Source organism: Platichthys flesus, chromosome 11 (assembly GCF_949316205.1).
Source record: "Platichthys flesus chromosome 11, fPlaFle2.1, whole genome shotgun sequence".
Lineage (NCBI taxonomy): Eukaryota > Metazoa > Chordata > Actinopteri > Pleuronectiformes > Pleuronectidae > Platichthys > Platichthys flesus.
The window spans coordinates 13918533-13935678 of record NC_084955.1 but is presented as its reverse complement, the minus strand read 5'-3'; the positions used below and the strand labels follow the sequence as shown (position 1 = coordinate 13935678).

General features: G+C 42.8%; 1 protein-coding gene across 1 annotated transcript; it reads right to left on the bottom strand.

Moving 5' to 3' along the window:
- Positions 1-2239: 2239 nt before the first annotated feature.
- Positions 2240-15649, bottom strand: LOC133964748 (metalloreductase STEAP4-like). Its single transcript, XM_062398986.1, has 10 exons — positions 15437-15649; positions 15214-15321; positions 14508-14578; positions 14042-14126; positions 11379-11657; positions 11195-11289; positions 10946-11099; positions 10635-10805; positions 8600-8837; positions 2240-2338 (listed from the first exon to the last, which is right to left on the bottom strand). The coding sequence occupies exons 1-10, from the start codon at positions 15647-15649 to the stop codon at positions 2280-2282; spliced, it is 1473 nt and encodes a 490-aa protein (XP_062254970.1). The 3' UTR covers positions 2240-2279.
- Between the last annotated feature and the right edge of the window lie 1497 nt (positions 15650-17146).

Sequence of the window (17146 nt, the reverse complement as noted above, 5' to 3'; positions counted from 1 at the left end):
TTTTTATTTGTGTGAATTCTAGCTTCCATCCACCTCAAATACTTGCTTCCTAAACTTCCTCCATTAATTAGGTTATAAAAATCACAAAAAGCTTCCTGTTTCAAGTTGATTGTCACCGGGTTTTTTTATTATCTGTGTGTTATTCTGATTAAGTTAGACTTGATGTTCTTGATGCGTATACCAGCTCTTGCTTGGCCCCACAGTCAAACAATAAGACATAGCTGCAACATTTTTGGATACAGCCTTTGTAAAATGAGTAACAACCTTAACATGAATGCATCTTAACTTCATGTGAACATCTGAAAATGTATAATATAACTTATAATATGACTCAATATTTCATATTTACTTGAGACGAAAGTGGATTTATTTTACAGCCATATTAGTACAGATTTGAATATCACAGTTCTCCTGGTGCAATTCCATATTTAAAAATGTATTTCACAGATGAATCCTGGACAAACTCTTGATTGGCCGCGGTCCCTGATCTTTTTTCCTCAAACTGGTTATTTATGTTCGTATCGAGTCGACCCTTCACGGCTGGACACACGTAATCTTATTATGGGTTTCAAGGTTGTCTAGGTGTGTAAATTAAACATGAGTGGGAATGATGAAGGTAAGTTAGCTTGTTTCACAGCTTCTCCGCATGTGGATACATGATAATTTGTTCCCAAGGCAATATTGGTATCTCATTTACACATCAGCACACACACACACACATACACACACACACACACACACACACTTGCACCCCAACAGCAGGAAACAGGCTAAAATTAACAGAGTCTCTTTGGTAATGGGAGAATCAAACATTGCGAGAGGGTGTAAGGGTTTGCAGATTGCAGATTATGTGTGTAGATAATGTTGTTAGATGCCAGATAACAGGATGTCTCTGACTAAATGTTCTGCTTTGGGCTAAAAACAAGGAGCTGCGTACTTCTCCTGTAGCACCAAGCTGTGTGTCGTAGCGACGGCTGCTACGTCCTCTCCGGTTTCCCCCTCTGCATCGGCTCCATTATCTGATTGATTTCTGTTTTGCACCTACCAACACTTGCCGTGTTTCCACACCTGCACACAAGTTTTCCGATCTGAATCGAAGTCACAGCTGGTCCTCGTGTGCTACCTTGTGGCACTATATTTACTCAGTGACAGTACCTGCACGTTTAGTTTGTGTGCTAAATAAAAGAGGGACACTCGTGCAGCTAAAAGTCTTGTCTCAATACAGCTCAGCTTGTCCCATTCTACTGTAATGAACCTGAAAAACAATAATTATCTATCTTATCTCTATTTATGTGCAGTTCTTATCTCTATTTGTGTGCTTATGCAATAGTTCTCATTTCTAGTCCACTGTCCTATAACTGCAGCTTGTTCACATCTCTGAGCTACAACACCTGCTGGGGCTAGTGGTGTCCTCTGCTAATCCCTCCAACAAGACTAGCACCACACAAACACTTACATACGCACACACACTGAAATAAAGATGTTACACATTAAGTCTGCACGTTTATTGATTTGTAAACAAAGTTGACAGAGAGAAATTGTCTCAGATGCACTGTTTAGATTTGTCTAACGAGAATGGTATCACAGGACTCTGCCAATGTTCAACATGCCCCTCCAATTCAGTCAAGCTGCACTGAATTTAGCGCCTTCATTGATATCAGTCTCCTACATATGTTAGATCTTTTTTCAAGTCAAGAAACACAAGTCATTGGCTTAAAAGTTGAAGGGGAAAAACTCCTGGATCCCCTCCTTTGTCCAGATGTGTTCGAACTTTTCTTCACCCGAGACCTATCCCTCCAGGTTTCATGGAAATCGGTCATTTCGTTTTCTATGTATTCCTAATGACAATCAAACAAACAGAGCAACCATCAAACCAACACTCTTTTTAGCATTAAACAGATCAGGACATTTCTAAAGTTTACTGACATGATCACATTAAGAGAAATGTCTAAAAACCCAACCTAAGTAAAAACTCTGGCAAGCACAACGCAATTTTAACACACACAGAGTTCAGCCTTATAATATATCTTGCATTTACTTTATCCACGTGCATATTTTTCTGATAAATCCCGGCTGAATAGAGTAATAGGGTGAAAACAGAACCTTATATAAATATATAAAACAAAACCTTACAACTTCACAATGGCATTTGCTTTGGTTAGAGACCCCCCCCCCCCCCCCCTCCCTCAGACACACTCCCCCCCCCTCCGAGTTCAGTGTCTGGTCATCTCAGTCTGATCCGTCTCCAGTGTTCATCCCTCAGGCCGATCAGATGTTGTTCACCGTGAAACAGCTCGGAGCTGCAGTCGTCCGTCCTCTGCAGAGAGGACATGGTATTCTTGTTTTGACAGAGCAGAAAGGCCAATGAGGATGTTAATGACACAAGATCAATGTGCGAGCATGAATACAAAACTAAGAAAGAAAGAAATATTCTCAATCAATCTAGCATAACCAATACAAATGTTAGTAATCTATAGAGATGCATGTCAGAAGAGGAATTAGAGTCAATTCTTTTTAAATAGATTTGTGTTCTTTCACCTAAAAATGTATAAAATGTACCTAGTGTGTACAACTATTTATCCATTCTCTCGGGTAGTCAGAAATGGATCAGGCTACATTTGCAGGTAGATTTTTGAAACTTTTACTTTAAGTGCTGGTGGAAAACTGGGACATTTCATGTGTAATTTCAAGGTAGCAATGATGTTTTTCTTCGTGGACAGAACAACTCCTTGCCTCTTATACAGAACACTTAGCACCTCTGTACGGTTGCCTAGGAATACATATATCATTTGTGTGTGGATTTGAACAGAGATTTGTGGGTACCCAAATGTTTGCACAAATATCAAAATATCATTTTTTTTCCACATAATATACATTTGTCACCCTTCTGAGTCGTGTTTTCAGGAGACTTTGTTAAAAATGGCCCATTCTGCTCTGTAGCGCGGTCTCACTTGGAGATGTGTACAGGGGCACAGGTACAATCATGGCAATTTTGGGCATACTGCAAAAAAGCAACAGAGGGCTCACACCGGTCCCTCATCAAAATATCACAGCATCAGGCCATCAAAGTGTCGGCTGGACACATGATTCTGTATTAGTGATAACGCAGTGAGACAACCTATCTCTATTGCACCTTTACTAATATTCTATATCAGTGGAAAGCATCCTAGGCCCCTGACAGCGGTTAAACTTACTTTCGTGCAGCCGCAACAAATGTTCCATAATCTCCGGCATGTTTCTGGAGCGTGATCAAACTCTCAGTCACCTTGCAGCGTCTCCTGTTTGCAGATAAGAGCTCCTCTTTGTGCATTCAATCTGTTCAATTTCACTTCTCTTCTGCCTCATGATTTCAGCCCATGAAGGCACCGGGGCGGCTTCAGTTCCTGCGTCAGCCTGCAGGAAGCCCCGTCGCCTTTCTCTCAGAGAAAACTACAACTCCTGCTGGGATCAAAATGGGACCAAAATCGGAGCCAATCATACTTCAAAAAGTAATTATCACTTGGCAAACAGTATCAGAGTCAGACACACATTTAATTCACGATTACAGTAAACTGCCTCACAGAATAGAAAAGCAGCAGGGGCCAGAGCTCGAAGAACATCTGCATTAAAGAAAAGGAAATTGGAAAAACAATGTCAGATCAACAGGATTTTTATTAAAACACTTTTCCAAAAGTTTTGACAACGTTCACTTGAAGAAAATACATGAATCCAGCTTGTGGTTTTAACAGCCCTAGTGAGACCTCCTGGATTTTAATAGTATATGGTGGCTTGTATCTATATATACTATATATACGTTTTATGGCTTCTTCACTTAACTTTTTATGACTTCAGATTATTCTTTTTCCTAATGTGTCTCAGTGGTATTGCTCATGACTGCTCAAGTGCAAATCTGTACAATTAAGTGCAGCAGTGCTCCTGCTTATTATTGTATTCTAATGCGCACAGTGTTCATCACATGACTTAACCCAAACCCCTTTGTGAATAATAGGTCGATCTTTATGGATGCATGTGGGCTCTAGCTGTTCAATTTCCTCGGTGCTTACTGCTTTGAAAATGCTTAGTAATCAGGAATCTACACTTGTTAATAACTCTCATTTAAAAAGGAGGAAACACAGCTCAGTTCTTTACATTCAGCTGCATGCACACACCAGGTCTCTAGGTCTGCAAAGACAAACGGCCCCTTATCGGTCATCGGTACATGTGGGGGACGCTTAAATTCACCAGCTTTCATTAGTCTTTCATCAGTTTCACCAAGTTTTCCTCGGTAAAGGAACTGTTACATTTGCTACATGGCTCTAGTGATGCTGCAGGCTACTCGCAAACCTCCGGGGACTTTCACGATAAATTAGGCTGCGTGATAAGAGCTGCAGAGGTTACTCCACTCACCCTAAATACCTCTCTTTTGACATTCCTGCCGAATCAATTTAGTGGTATGTGCTCCGTGAGAACTCAGAAAAGCCCCCTGTGGTACCCTGGCTGCTTCCTGATGTAATGGAGGGCAACTTTTACCTCAACAGCCTGGGAGACTGAGAGTTTGAGCACTGTCAAGGTCTAATCCACCAGACAATGTGCTTGGGATGCCATTTGCCCCCTTGGTAACCGAGGCCAAGGTGCATGTGCTCCGTGCTGTGCTGAGGTAAATGGAAACCTCCGGCACTATAGAGTTGGGCTTTCTGATCTGTATGAAAAAAAAGAGTATGTCAAGATTTACCATGTGGGAAAAGACTTTCATTTATTTCAGGTCTGGGTTTTTCTTTGAACCTGCAGTTCACGTAATTCAGAGTTCACAGAAGACGGTAAAAAGGAAATGAATTCAACAAAAGATCAAATTGATTTTATTCAAAAGAAAGGTTTCTTCTTTAGAGTAAAACGCTTTCAAGATTTTTCTGTGTATTATTATTCTTTCTTTATGTATCAACTCAATTCTTTTTTATCGAATGAATTTTGAATGTCGGCACAACCTTGTATCTCTATCAGGGAAATACTATTGAGACAAAACATCATGAGAAAAAGGAATTTTCATAATTTACACATAATTTAAAAATGTAACTACATAAAAGCAAAAACTGTTTCCTTACAACTGCATAGACAAATAATGTGAACTTATTTAGTGCAACAATAATTTTGTGAAAAAGCGAAATCTCAAAATGACAAACTAGGTCCAAACCATACAGCACTGTGCTGTTTCCAAGAGAAACATTCAGATAGATATCAGCCTTGTTATCTTCACTCAGCAGACGAGTGCCTCACGGATGAATCATGAATGAATCCTTTTATTAAACGTGGCCCATGATCTGTGTCCTTACCCACAAATTTCTGCTGATTATTTATGCTCACATCGAGTTGACCCTTCATGGCTGCACACACATAATCTTATTACGGGTTTCAAGGTTGTCTAGGTGAGTGAAATTAAACGTGAGGGGAAATAATGACTGTATGTTCGCCTGTTTCACAGCTTTTCCCTGTGTTGCCACATCTTAATTCTCACCAAGGGCAATATTGGAATCCTCTACCGCATTTGTGTGTCATCGTACACACAGGGGCACAAACACACTCACGCAAACACACACACACCCACACACACACACACACACACACACAAACAAACAGCAGGAAACAGGCTAAAATTAACAGCGGCTCCTTGGTAATGGGAGAATAATACAATGGGAGGGGGTGTGAGGGATCGCAGATTGTGAGTGCAGATAATTGTTTTAGATACGAGATAACAGGGATAACTGCGACTGAACATTCTGCTTCGGGCAAAGAAAAAGAAGAAAAAGACGTTGCCTTTTTCATCCTCAGCCTGTTAAAAGCAGAGCACGCTCATTTGTTTGTGTCTCTGACGGATGTGTTCCAGATCCAGGCTCCAGGGCTAATGACACATATGACTCTTCACAGGACAAGCCTGGGCCAAGTGAAACTTTCCCCGGTCCCTGCCCCGACAGGTCATACAAAGAGAGAGGCCGATCTGCCGCACAGCAAGGGCAATATCAAATTTAGCATTCGCTCCTCGGCAGCCACAGTTGGTCCCAAGGTGAAGAAATGAACTGGACACGTAACTCCTGTAACACGTTCAATCTGGATTTAATTAACACCTGTTCTCTGGCAGGAAAAAAATAACATTTCAATCAATTATTATCCAGCACAACCTCGATTCCATGTTTTGAGTGAAGCTCGGTCAGACCCAGATATGAGTGCAGCTGTTCTTATCGAGTCGGCCCCCTCCCTCCAATCTTTAGTGTTGTGAAGTTTTGAGAATGCATAAGCAGGTGCAGCTGCCCCCTTGTTCCCATTTAATGCAAGTAAAAAATGAAATTTGATTTCTTTTAAATATATCGCCCTTCATCTTAATTCCCTCTTTTCAAGCTATGTCCCTGAATACCCACAGGCCACATGCTTTTTTTTTGTGTTTGCCTAACTGATTTTTCCAATCTGTCTTAAATTTGATCGTGTGGTTATTTTTGTGATTGTGAATTTAACATCGATGTCAACAACCCTGCAGAAGAAATGTGTTGTGCTGTCTATGGGCCGTCTCAGTAGTTCACACTCTACAAAGGAAACCCTCTGAACTCTATCCCCTCCGACGGTCTGAACTTCCCTGAGGTTGTGTGTGCCTGAAGTTGCTCTCTCAGATCCCTCCTGTGTTGTCTTTGACGGCACTATCACAGAGGAACAGATCACTGGATGCTCCAATTAAATATGAATCCAGGCTTTCTCTAAATTTGGAGATAAGAAAAGTGCAAGGCTGGTGTGTGTTCTCTGACATCACCAGTCGGAGCCGTAACGAAGTGCATGGGCCTTGTTTGCCACCATCGACAGACTTATCCTCTGGCAGCAGCTTCTGAACTTCTGTCCACCGGGGCCCACATTGAATTTTCCTCCACCGACAAAATCCAGGAAAATTATACAATCAGTCGGCGCCTCGGTCTCAGGTATACAGGACGTGTGTGACCCCAGTGTCCACTTAAAATCAATTCTCTGCCTTCATATTCTGCAAACAGGCTTTTTCAAAAATATGTCCAATATGCATTGCCTCAGGTCTGTCTACCAGTGGTGAACACCTCTTTTCTTTAAGCTGTTTCCCCACAGACCCTGAAAACTGCTCTGCATCAAACTATTGATACAAAAAGAACAATCTACACATTCCACTAATGAACAGTGACAGGCCTTCGCTTGCATTTCTCTTTACCACCGTCCTGATTCGTTTCTGTTTGTTCATCACAGGATTATGGGGAAAAAAATTACTGATGGAAGAATGTGTTGTGGGTCAGGAAAGAACACATTCAATGGTGCAGATCCAGATAAGGGGGCTGATCCATTAAAAAATATACTTTCTTCAACGTTTATGCTTGTCGTTAGGGTATTTTTCAAAATTTCCCTTGAGCTATGAAAGCATTATTCATGTTTCTTGATGGAAAAATTCTGACATTAAGGGGACTGGTATTATATTTGTGTGTGTTCGTGCAGATCGGGTCTTGGTGGAGGTACTACTTAGAAGAAGTTAAAACATTTTCAGTTTAACTCTTTTAAATCTAAAAGTTGTGTTGTGTTCTCATCTTATAATATCGTTGACCTGATTTAGAACCCGTGTTTGCAAAAACCTTTTTGTGATGTAAAAATAAAATTGCCTTTTCTGGCAGCAGACACTGTCATGGTTAAAGCTGCTCTAATCCCCTCGTCTCACTTTCACTGCTCGATCAGGTAATTAGTGTAATAACGTCTGTAAACCAGTTTTAAATCTTTTCTTTAAATTTGTATCTCACTTGTTATGTATTCCAGAGTTTACTTTTGGCAACCAAACGCGTTGTCCACTGTTACACACTCTGCTTTTTGGCACTTGTATGCTTGGAGCTGTTTGCGCACGTGTGTTGGCTCTGTATGCCATGATACAATTAGCTTACTCTCACTCTCTTTCTCGTTTTCTATGAACCTGTGTGTGTGTGTGTTTATCTCTGTGTGTGTGTGTTTGAACACGTTCTCACACCCTTGAGAGGGAGGCAGGTTTGAGCAGCAAATTTGTGTTCGAAAAACAGGGAGATCAATAACATCCTGAGAAGAGAGCAACCTCAGGGATGCAGCCGCACCGCTTGAAGCGGGAGGAGAGTATTGCGCATACCTTTATTAAAACAATGGATTTCAGCAGGGGATATCAATCTATTTTTCACCACATCCTGTGAAAAAGATAAACCGCACAAAACATGCTTTGTTTTCCAAAACTCAAATGCAACGATCAACGGTAATTATCCACAGAGATGTGTTTATATTTGGATGAAATAAAAAGAAATGTTCTCAAAGGGACACAATCCCACACCAACAGAGCACAGGTTATTATATGTGGGTATGTTTTATGATGTATTCCTCATTCTAACCTAAAACAATGAAACACTCAATATTTGCAAAATGAGAATATTATAAATAATTGAGGGTACTTTGTGGCTATTTATTTTAGGAAAAACCTGTATTCCTAAAATATGTAGTTATGTACATTCAGTTTGATCCTCATCAAAATGAATGAATAAAGAAAAACTGTCAGTAATCAACCCACAGTATTTGACGAACTCCATGATCACAGTTCACAGGTTGGTGGCCTTGATCTCACCCGTCTCCTCACTCGGCTGGTTCCTCTCCCAGCCCTGTCGGATGCGGGTGAGCGTGCGGTCCACGCAGGGAAGGAGGAGCAGCAGCTTGAACACCAACACCACAGACGGCACGATCAGGCAGAGCATGTAGCCCGGAGGAGTGTACCATTTGTATGTAGAGGGACTGAGAAATTTGTTCCAGCCGTAGATGTAGCCATGCGAAGTGCAGATGAACAGGGTCAAGTGGCCCAGCTTAGACTGAGGGGAAGAAAACAGGAAAATATCAAAACACTAGTGTCACAGTTTAGATAAGATAAGATCATGCCTAATGTCTATACAGTGAATATTCAGTCAGTCTGAAAGGTGGAAACAGACAGTTTTACTTCAGATTGAAGAACATTGACACACAGATCCTTCGTCTACATAGAAACTGGAACCAGCTGGTAATAGACAGGTTACACCCCGCACCAGCGTATCACGGGTTTGACATACAGAGACAAACAACCATTCACACCCAACAACAGTTTTAAGTCTTCAATTTACGTCACTCTAATGTGTCTCTAAAATTGGACTTTGGACTGTGGGAGGAAGTCATGTTAGAACATGTGGAACATGCAAACTCAACACTGAAAGGCCCCAGGAAAGTGGAAATAGAAAGAACCCTCTTACCGTGAGGTGACACTAAATAACTAAGTGTAGAGAGGGTTGTCCACTAACATAAGGTCGCTGGTCTGCAGTCTTGGGCAAGACACTGAAATTGCTCTTGAATGCTGTGCCCACAGTGTGTGAATATAGTGTGATGGAAAAAGCGCTGTGTATAGAGGTGCTGTATGAATGTGTGGGAATGGGTCAGTGGGACTTGTAATGCAAAAAGCTATGAGTGGTCGATAAGAGTGGAAAAACTCCATATAAATCTATAGTCCTTAGGAGGGAATGTTTCAATGGCTGTCTGTGTATATCTGCCCGGCGATAGACCGGCAACCACGAGTACCCCAACTTAAGCCCACCCCCCCAACTAATCCTCCAAGGACCAGCCGTATAGATAATGGATGGATGATTAAAACATATTCAGAATCCAGCTTCCTCAACCAAACCTTATTCCGAAGTTGTTGTTCTGACAATGTTAAAGATGGACGTCGGGATATTTCCAGTGATGGTGTTGAATCCTCAAGCATCATAATAATCTCAGAATATAAATTGTTTCTCAGCCGTTCCAGAATAATTGGTTTTGTAGCGCCGGTGGCCTTTGAGGCTCGGTTATTGTTAATTACTAGGATAATGTTCTTTAATTTACATTTCTAGCGTCTGGCTGCTGATGTTCTCATCCCCCGCGCATTACAATGAGTGCAAATGGCACAATAAGGAAACATTCATATTAATGTTGTGCAGTAATGAACTGTGCCCTCGTAATGATAATCATGGATCTTATTTAACCTGTTTAGAAAGAGCAAATCCTTCTGCTGCGCGCATTAACACGAGAAACATACAACTTTTTTTGATAACCTCAACCATAACTGCACAAAAAACCCACTTTAAATTGATACTACTGTTTTATATGTATCTTTCATAACTCTTCCCACCAGATCATATGAGTTATCTTGACCTTGACCTCTATCTCTGACTTTCATTCCCTATCTGGGATCTACCAACGGATCTGACCTTTACACAAATGGACCTGTGACCTGCATTAACAATATCCTCACTGGGGATTATACCAGGTATAATAATTCTATTTAATGAATAACTTAACATTTAAAATCCTGGACTGAAGTCAGCCAGGCCTTCGCTGTGTGTGCCTGTGTTCGGCAGTTGGTTAACTAGGCTCTGGGGAAGTGAGTGCCTGTGACATATTGCCTCTACAACAGTTTAATGATTCTGATGGAAACTTGGAAACTCCAAACACAGACTACCACAAAGACAGATTATCAAAACACTGATAGTAGGCCTGTGACTGATTATGTCTAAAGGCCTAAAGGTGAACACAAGCACACACACGCCCACACTCCACACTCCACATGCACATAAAGCACGGCATGTTTCCAGCTGCGCTCTGACCTGAATGAAGCTGAACTCTCTCCAGCTGAGGGAGCCTCCCACCGAGGGCAGGGATGTTAGTCCTAGCAGGACGTAAAGAAAGAAGCCCAGGATACCCAGCATAAAGAATGAGTCTGTGCCCCATGCCTCTGTGTCATCAAAGTAAAACGGGGTGGTTTTATTTTTCTTCATCTGAGAGACAGAGGGAGAGAGAGACAGACACACAAAGAGACACACTGTGAATCTCCTACTTAATGATAGTTTCCCTGCCGCGTTCCTCGATGCACAGGACTGCGGGAATGGTGCAAGAGGTTGGAGCCGGCGTGCTGTACCTCATCCACCACCAGCGAGATGAGTTTGTATCTGACGTTATAGCGAAGGGGAGTCATGAAGGTGTAGATGGTGTGGAGAAACGCAAAGGCCAGCGCAAGCAGCCCCATCTGCTTCCTGCACACCATCCAGCGGTCCAGCCAATCCGGGAAACGTCTGGAACATGCAAAAGTGTCTTTACACACACACACACACACACACGCACAATTCATTCGCAATGTGAACATTTTAGTCGTGTTGTGGTGTCTGACTTGTATTTGGTTCCTCTGTAGAGCTGAAGGACGGCAGCCATGACACCAGGCAGGTAGCACAGGGACAACATGATGAGGGACACAATGGGAAACACCTGGAAGAGGAACAAAGTGCACATCTTCTGATGGGAACACAAAGCGGCAGACAACTGGACAATACAACCACAAGGAAGCAAATCTTTACCTTGTTGCCCAGGGTGACCATGATCCTGTAGGAGATGTCTTTGTCCTGTTCAACGTACGCGTAGATGACGTCTCTGAGGAGCAGGTAGAAGAAGAAGAAGGCGGTGAGGCCGACAGCCACGCGCAGAGGCAGCCTCCACTCAGGGAACAGCCGCAGGGGGAAGTCCTCCAGTTCTCTGGCCGCAGACAGGGACCCTCTATCCAGAACTGAGAGACCCAGCTTGGTGGCCATGCCTGCTACTGCCTGCTTTGCTTCTGCACTGTCTCCACAAAGGTAAACCTGGAGCATAGAAGAGTGGGGTGATTTTAAAAAGACGCTGCAAGTCATGGGTTGGTATGAGGTGATATTATACATTGATGTTAATGAAAATAGACATCAAGGAAAGAGGAAAACCAGCGATTAGCTTGTCCATTTGTCACTTTACTTTTTCAATTCCACACAGGAATGTACCACTCAGCTTCAAACCATGTTCCAGTGAAATGTAAAAACTGGTTTTACATTCATCGAAATGTAAAAACTGGTCTTACATTAGTACATTCAGGCCAATATTGTATTTTAAAGGTGAAGCACAGCAGGTTTTAGAAAAAATTACTTAAACGTGAGTAAACTGCAGCACCATGGACTGCATATAAGAACGTAGGACATGTCCGTTTCCCAAAAGGGAAGCAGCCTCGTCTCTATCACACCAGGTGGTTGGCTGCAGAATAGATAATAAATCCCTCATCTTCCATATTAGTGTATGGGATATCTTTTAGTGCGGGATATCGATTAGTGTGGGATATCTATATTAGTGTACCGATCTCTACTGCGCAGACTCTGGATCCAGATGCACAAGATGGCAGCATTTGTATCCAGGATATTTCAGATGAATTTCTGGATAGTGAGAGGAATTGCAGATACGTCTTCTATCTTTAAATACAGTCTATGGAGGGCCACCTACTGAGTGTGGCAACAGGATGATGTCAGTGGGATTCAAATTAGCTTGCACTGAAGAAACAGGTCATCCAGGTCAATGCTGTAGTTGTGATAATTACTTTATTATGGCTCATATACAAGATAACAGTTCTTGTTGAGATGACCTCAATGTTTGCTTACTCATTTCAGTTATGAATTCATGGTCACTTTAAGTAACCTTGGATGTCTTCAAAATATCTTCAACACACTTAGTAATTCCCAGAAAACAAATGTGCCTTTCTTCAGAGATAAAGCAATATTCAAATTTGACTGCAGTCTACCAAGCTTTTGTCTTTCAGAGGCGAATTATCACTCTACGATGAGCGTTAGATGACTCACCAGTCGGGTTTGGAATATCTATTGCATCACCGCACCGTGTACACCTACAGTGTCTGTCTACCAAATTCCCAGAGTTGTGTTCTGTCTTCTTGAGACGGAGCCCCCTGGACGTGCTTGACTCCAGTGTGTAAAGACACATGCCTGCTATGTATACGCATGCCGCTCAATATGTAATCCCATTTCTAGATCTCCCCCACGAGGAAGCTTATTACCACGCTCACAGCTCTGTGATAAGACGATTAAGTTGTTTGTAGAAGAGGCGAGAAAAAAACAAAAATTCTGGAATCGCAAAAAGTGAGAGCGATGGAGACGGCTGGAGAGGGTGAGGGGGAGAGAGAGAGAGAGAGCGGTTTGACAGGCATATAGTAGGAGTCAGTAAGATTGAGCAGTTTTCCCCCAGGTGTGTGTATAAGTGGACCGGGCAGCCAGCCATGTCTCCCTACATTACTGCACCAGTAACAGCAGGGGACGGCCGACAGACTAAATCTCCATCTGAATGTAAATGTGACGGTGCCGCAACCCTGCTGTGGATCTGATCAAATTGCTGGCTGGGGAGTATAGTGCACGCTTACAAGCATGTGCATGTGGACATATACTGTACCTACACGTGCACAGACAAAGACGCACGCACCCGAACACACCACTCCTGCTCTCTCACAGCTACCTGTTTTCAAAGAAAATAGAGCACTGAAGTGGTATGTGTGTGTGTTGGTGTGTGTGTATGTGTTGGTGTTGGTGTGTGTGTTGGTGTATGTGTTGGTGTTGGTGTGTGTGTGTGTGTGTGTGCGTGTGTGTGTGTGTGTGTGTGTGTGTGTGTGTGTGTGTGTGTGTGTGTGTGTGCGCGCGTGCAGGGTTGTTTGTGTTGAAGTGGATCCGAGGCAGATTCAGGTTTAGTCTCCAGAGGTTCCGGCATGTTTGTGTTTCTCTTTGTAGCTGTGAAACGGTAGCCGCAATAAACATCGGTCTTTCAACTTTGTAACATCATAAAGTGTGTTGGTTTGTGTGTTTATACAAGCGCTGGCCTCATTTTCTCCGGCATTGTTAGCGAGAGATGGCAAAATCAATAATCCGCAGCAGCACAAATGAAATCAATTCCTTTCCCAAATTTCGCCGGATGTGTGGTGAAGCGACGGTCGCCCGTTATTGAGTGTGAGAGACACTTTTTCAATTGCATTCCAGGAAAAGGATGAAAGAAGTGATTGTTGCTCGCAGTCAAACATCATGTAAAAGATCAAGATGGTAATCTTCCCCTGCTTTAGGTCTTTTGTCTCCATAAGCTTCCTGCCTCTGATTCACTTTGAACCACCTCCCATCTGTTCACAAATCCCTCACTTCCGCCCCCCCCCCCCCCCCCCCCCCCCCCCGCTCACCTGCTTTCCAGCCAGGAGTCCGTTCTGCAGGGCCCAGGCGGACAGCGTGTTCAGGCCCTTCACCACAGCAGCTCCAGGAACCAGTCTGCAGAACACGCAGCATGGACTTTACTGGATATTGTTACAGATACACAGACGGGGGGAAAGGAATGGTCCCAAAATGGTGAAAATCAATGTTTCCCCTTCAAATGAATGGGTACACAACCGCCCGTTCTCCAGAGGGAGCAGCAGCTCTGTAAATGTCTTCACTCCTTTTTGGATTCAGTGGTGAGTTCTGATGTCTCATTCTCTAAGTGGTGTATTGAAGCACCTTCCAAGAAATATTTTATTCTCACAGATAAGACACCTCACAAAAACGGAAAAGCGAGGACACCATACTGTTGGAAATGGTAAAACAAAATGTAAAACCAACAATATATTTTATTTAGCCCGTATAACTTGTCTTGTGACACCCTTCATTCGTTACCTTTGCAGATAGGTGGCATTGGCTTCTGGGTAGACGCCTTTCTTCAGGTTGTTACTCAGATCCACCAGCACCTTTATCCAAGCATCAGCATCAGAGGAATAGATGAAACAAAAAGAAAAAAAAAGGAAGTTGAAGCAATAACTCTGAACTCATCTCTTACATCTTCCATTCTTTGTTACAATATAAAAGACACTTCTGGTTTTTCATTTTCCGAAACTTTAAATATTCTAAAGCATTATTATTACAATATAATCTGAGTTTTATTATTCCTGTCTAAACATGTTTTATCTACATCATATTTTATTTGACATATTTTTTGATAATACAGAGCTGTATTTTATTGTATTTTGGTTATTCTTTATTTCATTTATAATTTAATCTTTCAAAGTAGTTACATTTGTTTGGCTTGGTTATGTTACATTATATACAGTAAATACAGAACCGATGTTTTTTGTAACTCATCTAACAACTTATCTGCTGTGGAACTTGTAGAACAATAAGAAAGAACCAGGGCATTGATTAATAGCAAGCTTGAATCATTAATAAGGTTACTTGAGAACAAAAAACTTGTTTTATATCACTGAGGCAAGTTATATTATAATCCTTCATTTAGAAGGTTACTAATACAGTTAGATGTTAGCTCCTGATCTGTGCCTCAGAAACTACCCTGGATTTTTTTGCACCACACTATCAACCTTGTCTTCACCTTTCCTTGGAGATGATGTGTCAGTTTCTCTAGGAAGTCATAGTGTTCTCTGTGAACACAAATAAAGATGAGACTGGCGGAGTGGGCTGCTGCCGCGTGGCTCGACACCTGGACAACACACATATTCAGGACACATGAACACGTTTGAGCCGCACAAATTCTTTTTGCACATTCTGTCCCCAACAACAAATCCCCAAGTCCAGTGTCATGCCGTGTCTTGTACCTGAGCTCCCTGAGGCAAGGGGCCACAGCTGTGAGGTCTGCGACTACCATACACCACCCTGTAGCCAGACTGGAGCAGACGCAGGCCCAGTGAGCGACCCAGGTCCCCCGTCCCGAAGATGCACAGCAGGTCGGGCTCTGGGGCGGCTGCCGGGCCCAGAGGATGCAGGACTACGCTCTCGGGCCTCATCTCCTCTGACGTCCTACCAGTCATTGTCAAGTTCACACACTGATTTGAGATTGTCACCGTCCTTGCAGGTATATTGCTGTGGAATCTGACCTGTACACTGCCTCTCCCTCTTCGACTCTGAGCGTGTACAACATCATGTGATTTTTTTGCCCGTTGTAAATGTGAGTGTGTGTGTGCGCGTGTGTGTATCCCAGTGGGGACCTCAACTCTAACACAAACAAACCAATGGGGACTTGTGTCCCTGGGGTGGAAAAAAACATGAGGTCCCGACGGGTAGAGACAGCTTTAAGTGTCAAGACCCGGTTTTAGGGTTAAATTAGGTTTTGGTTTGGGTTAAATTTAGACATTCATTTTTGATGCGCTATCTTGTATGCATATTTAAAATCAATTTCCCCACAGGGATAGTGAAACGTGTGCAGGAGTGTGCGAGCGTTTATTATCTGATAAAATTGGAACATTTGTGATTGTGAGTCATCACTCCGACCGAGTATGTGTATATATTTCATATCCTGGGCTTTCCTGAGATTGATTAACATCACAGGACTTTGAACTCTTAATTGGGTGTGTGGTTTAAGGAGGCTACGTTAACCTCAGATTCATATTATTTATCATTTCATCTTGTCTCAGAAACACAGGGCCGATATCTAGTTCACTCGGAAACTTCCTTTTACAACTGACGAAAAGAAAAGGAAACATCTTATGCTGCTGCTTTCCAGGGTTGGCTTATTCTATTTCTTCTGTTTCCACCCTAGACATGGTGCCATGTGGGAGAAACAGGCCCACAGATTCATTATCATTTCAAAACCCACTGTTCCAACCAGACGACTAGGAGGAGAATTTGTGCAGATTTAGAGCTCATGTCCTCATGGCTAAAACATCTGCAAAGTTGTGACGGAGACAGACTCAACAGAGCAGAAACCAAGCTTGACACACATGTAAGTGTTTTGAATCTGGCTGCCGTTCCGCCTTATGAAAACACGTCTTCTTTGGTGTGTGTGTGGGTGTGTGTGCACTGAATTGGGTCAGGGGGATCGGAGCTGAACAGAGTCTCAGCTGTGACCTGCAGCACCCGGGGAGCTGGCTGTGTGGATAGGGTGACTACCTGGCTGCAGGAATGACACGTAGCATCACATCAACTTTACCGACCATTTGCACCGAAATACTCCTCTCACCACAACCCTGCCTCGTCGAAATCACAATGTGCATATACACGGACTGTGATGTTTATAGCAGAAAGGCAACACGTCACCTCAGGACCTTTTACACTCAAGTCCATAACTAAAGCATTAATGTCTACCTGGGGGGATATCGCAGCAAAATGAGAAGTCATTTTATGCCTAACCTTTAAGGCATCCATTCACTTGTGGTGTTGTTAGAATAGGCCTGATAGCAGATCCACTCAGATGACTCATTTACTTGCTCTGCCTCCCGGACATCTCTCTTTTCTTCTGCTCCTCTCTTCCTCTCTCTCGCTCAACTGCCCTCTCTCTTCATTTCACTCGGTGCCCTCCTCCGCTGTTT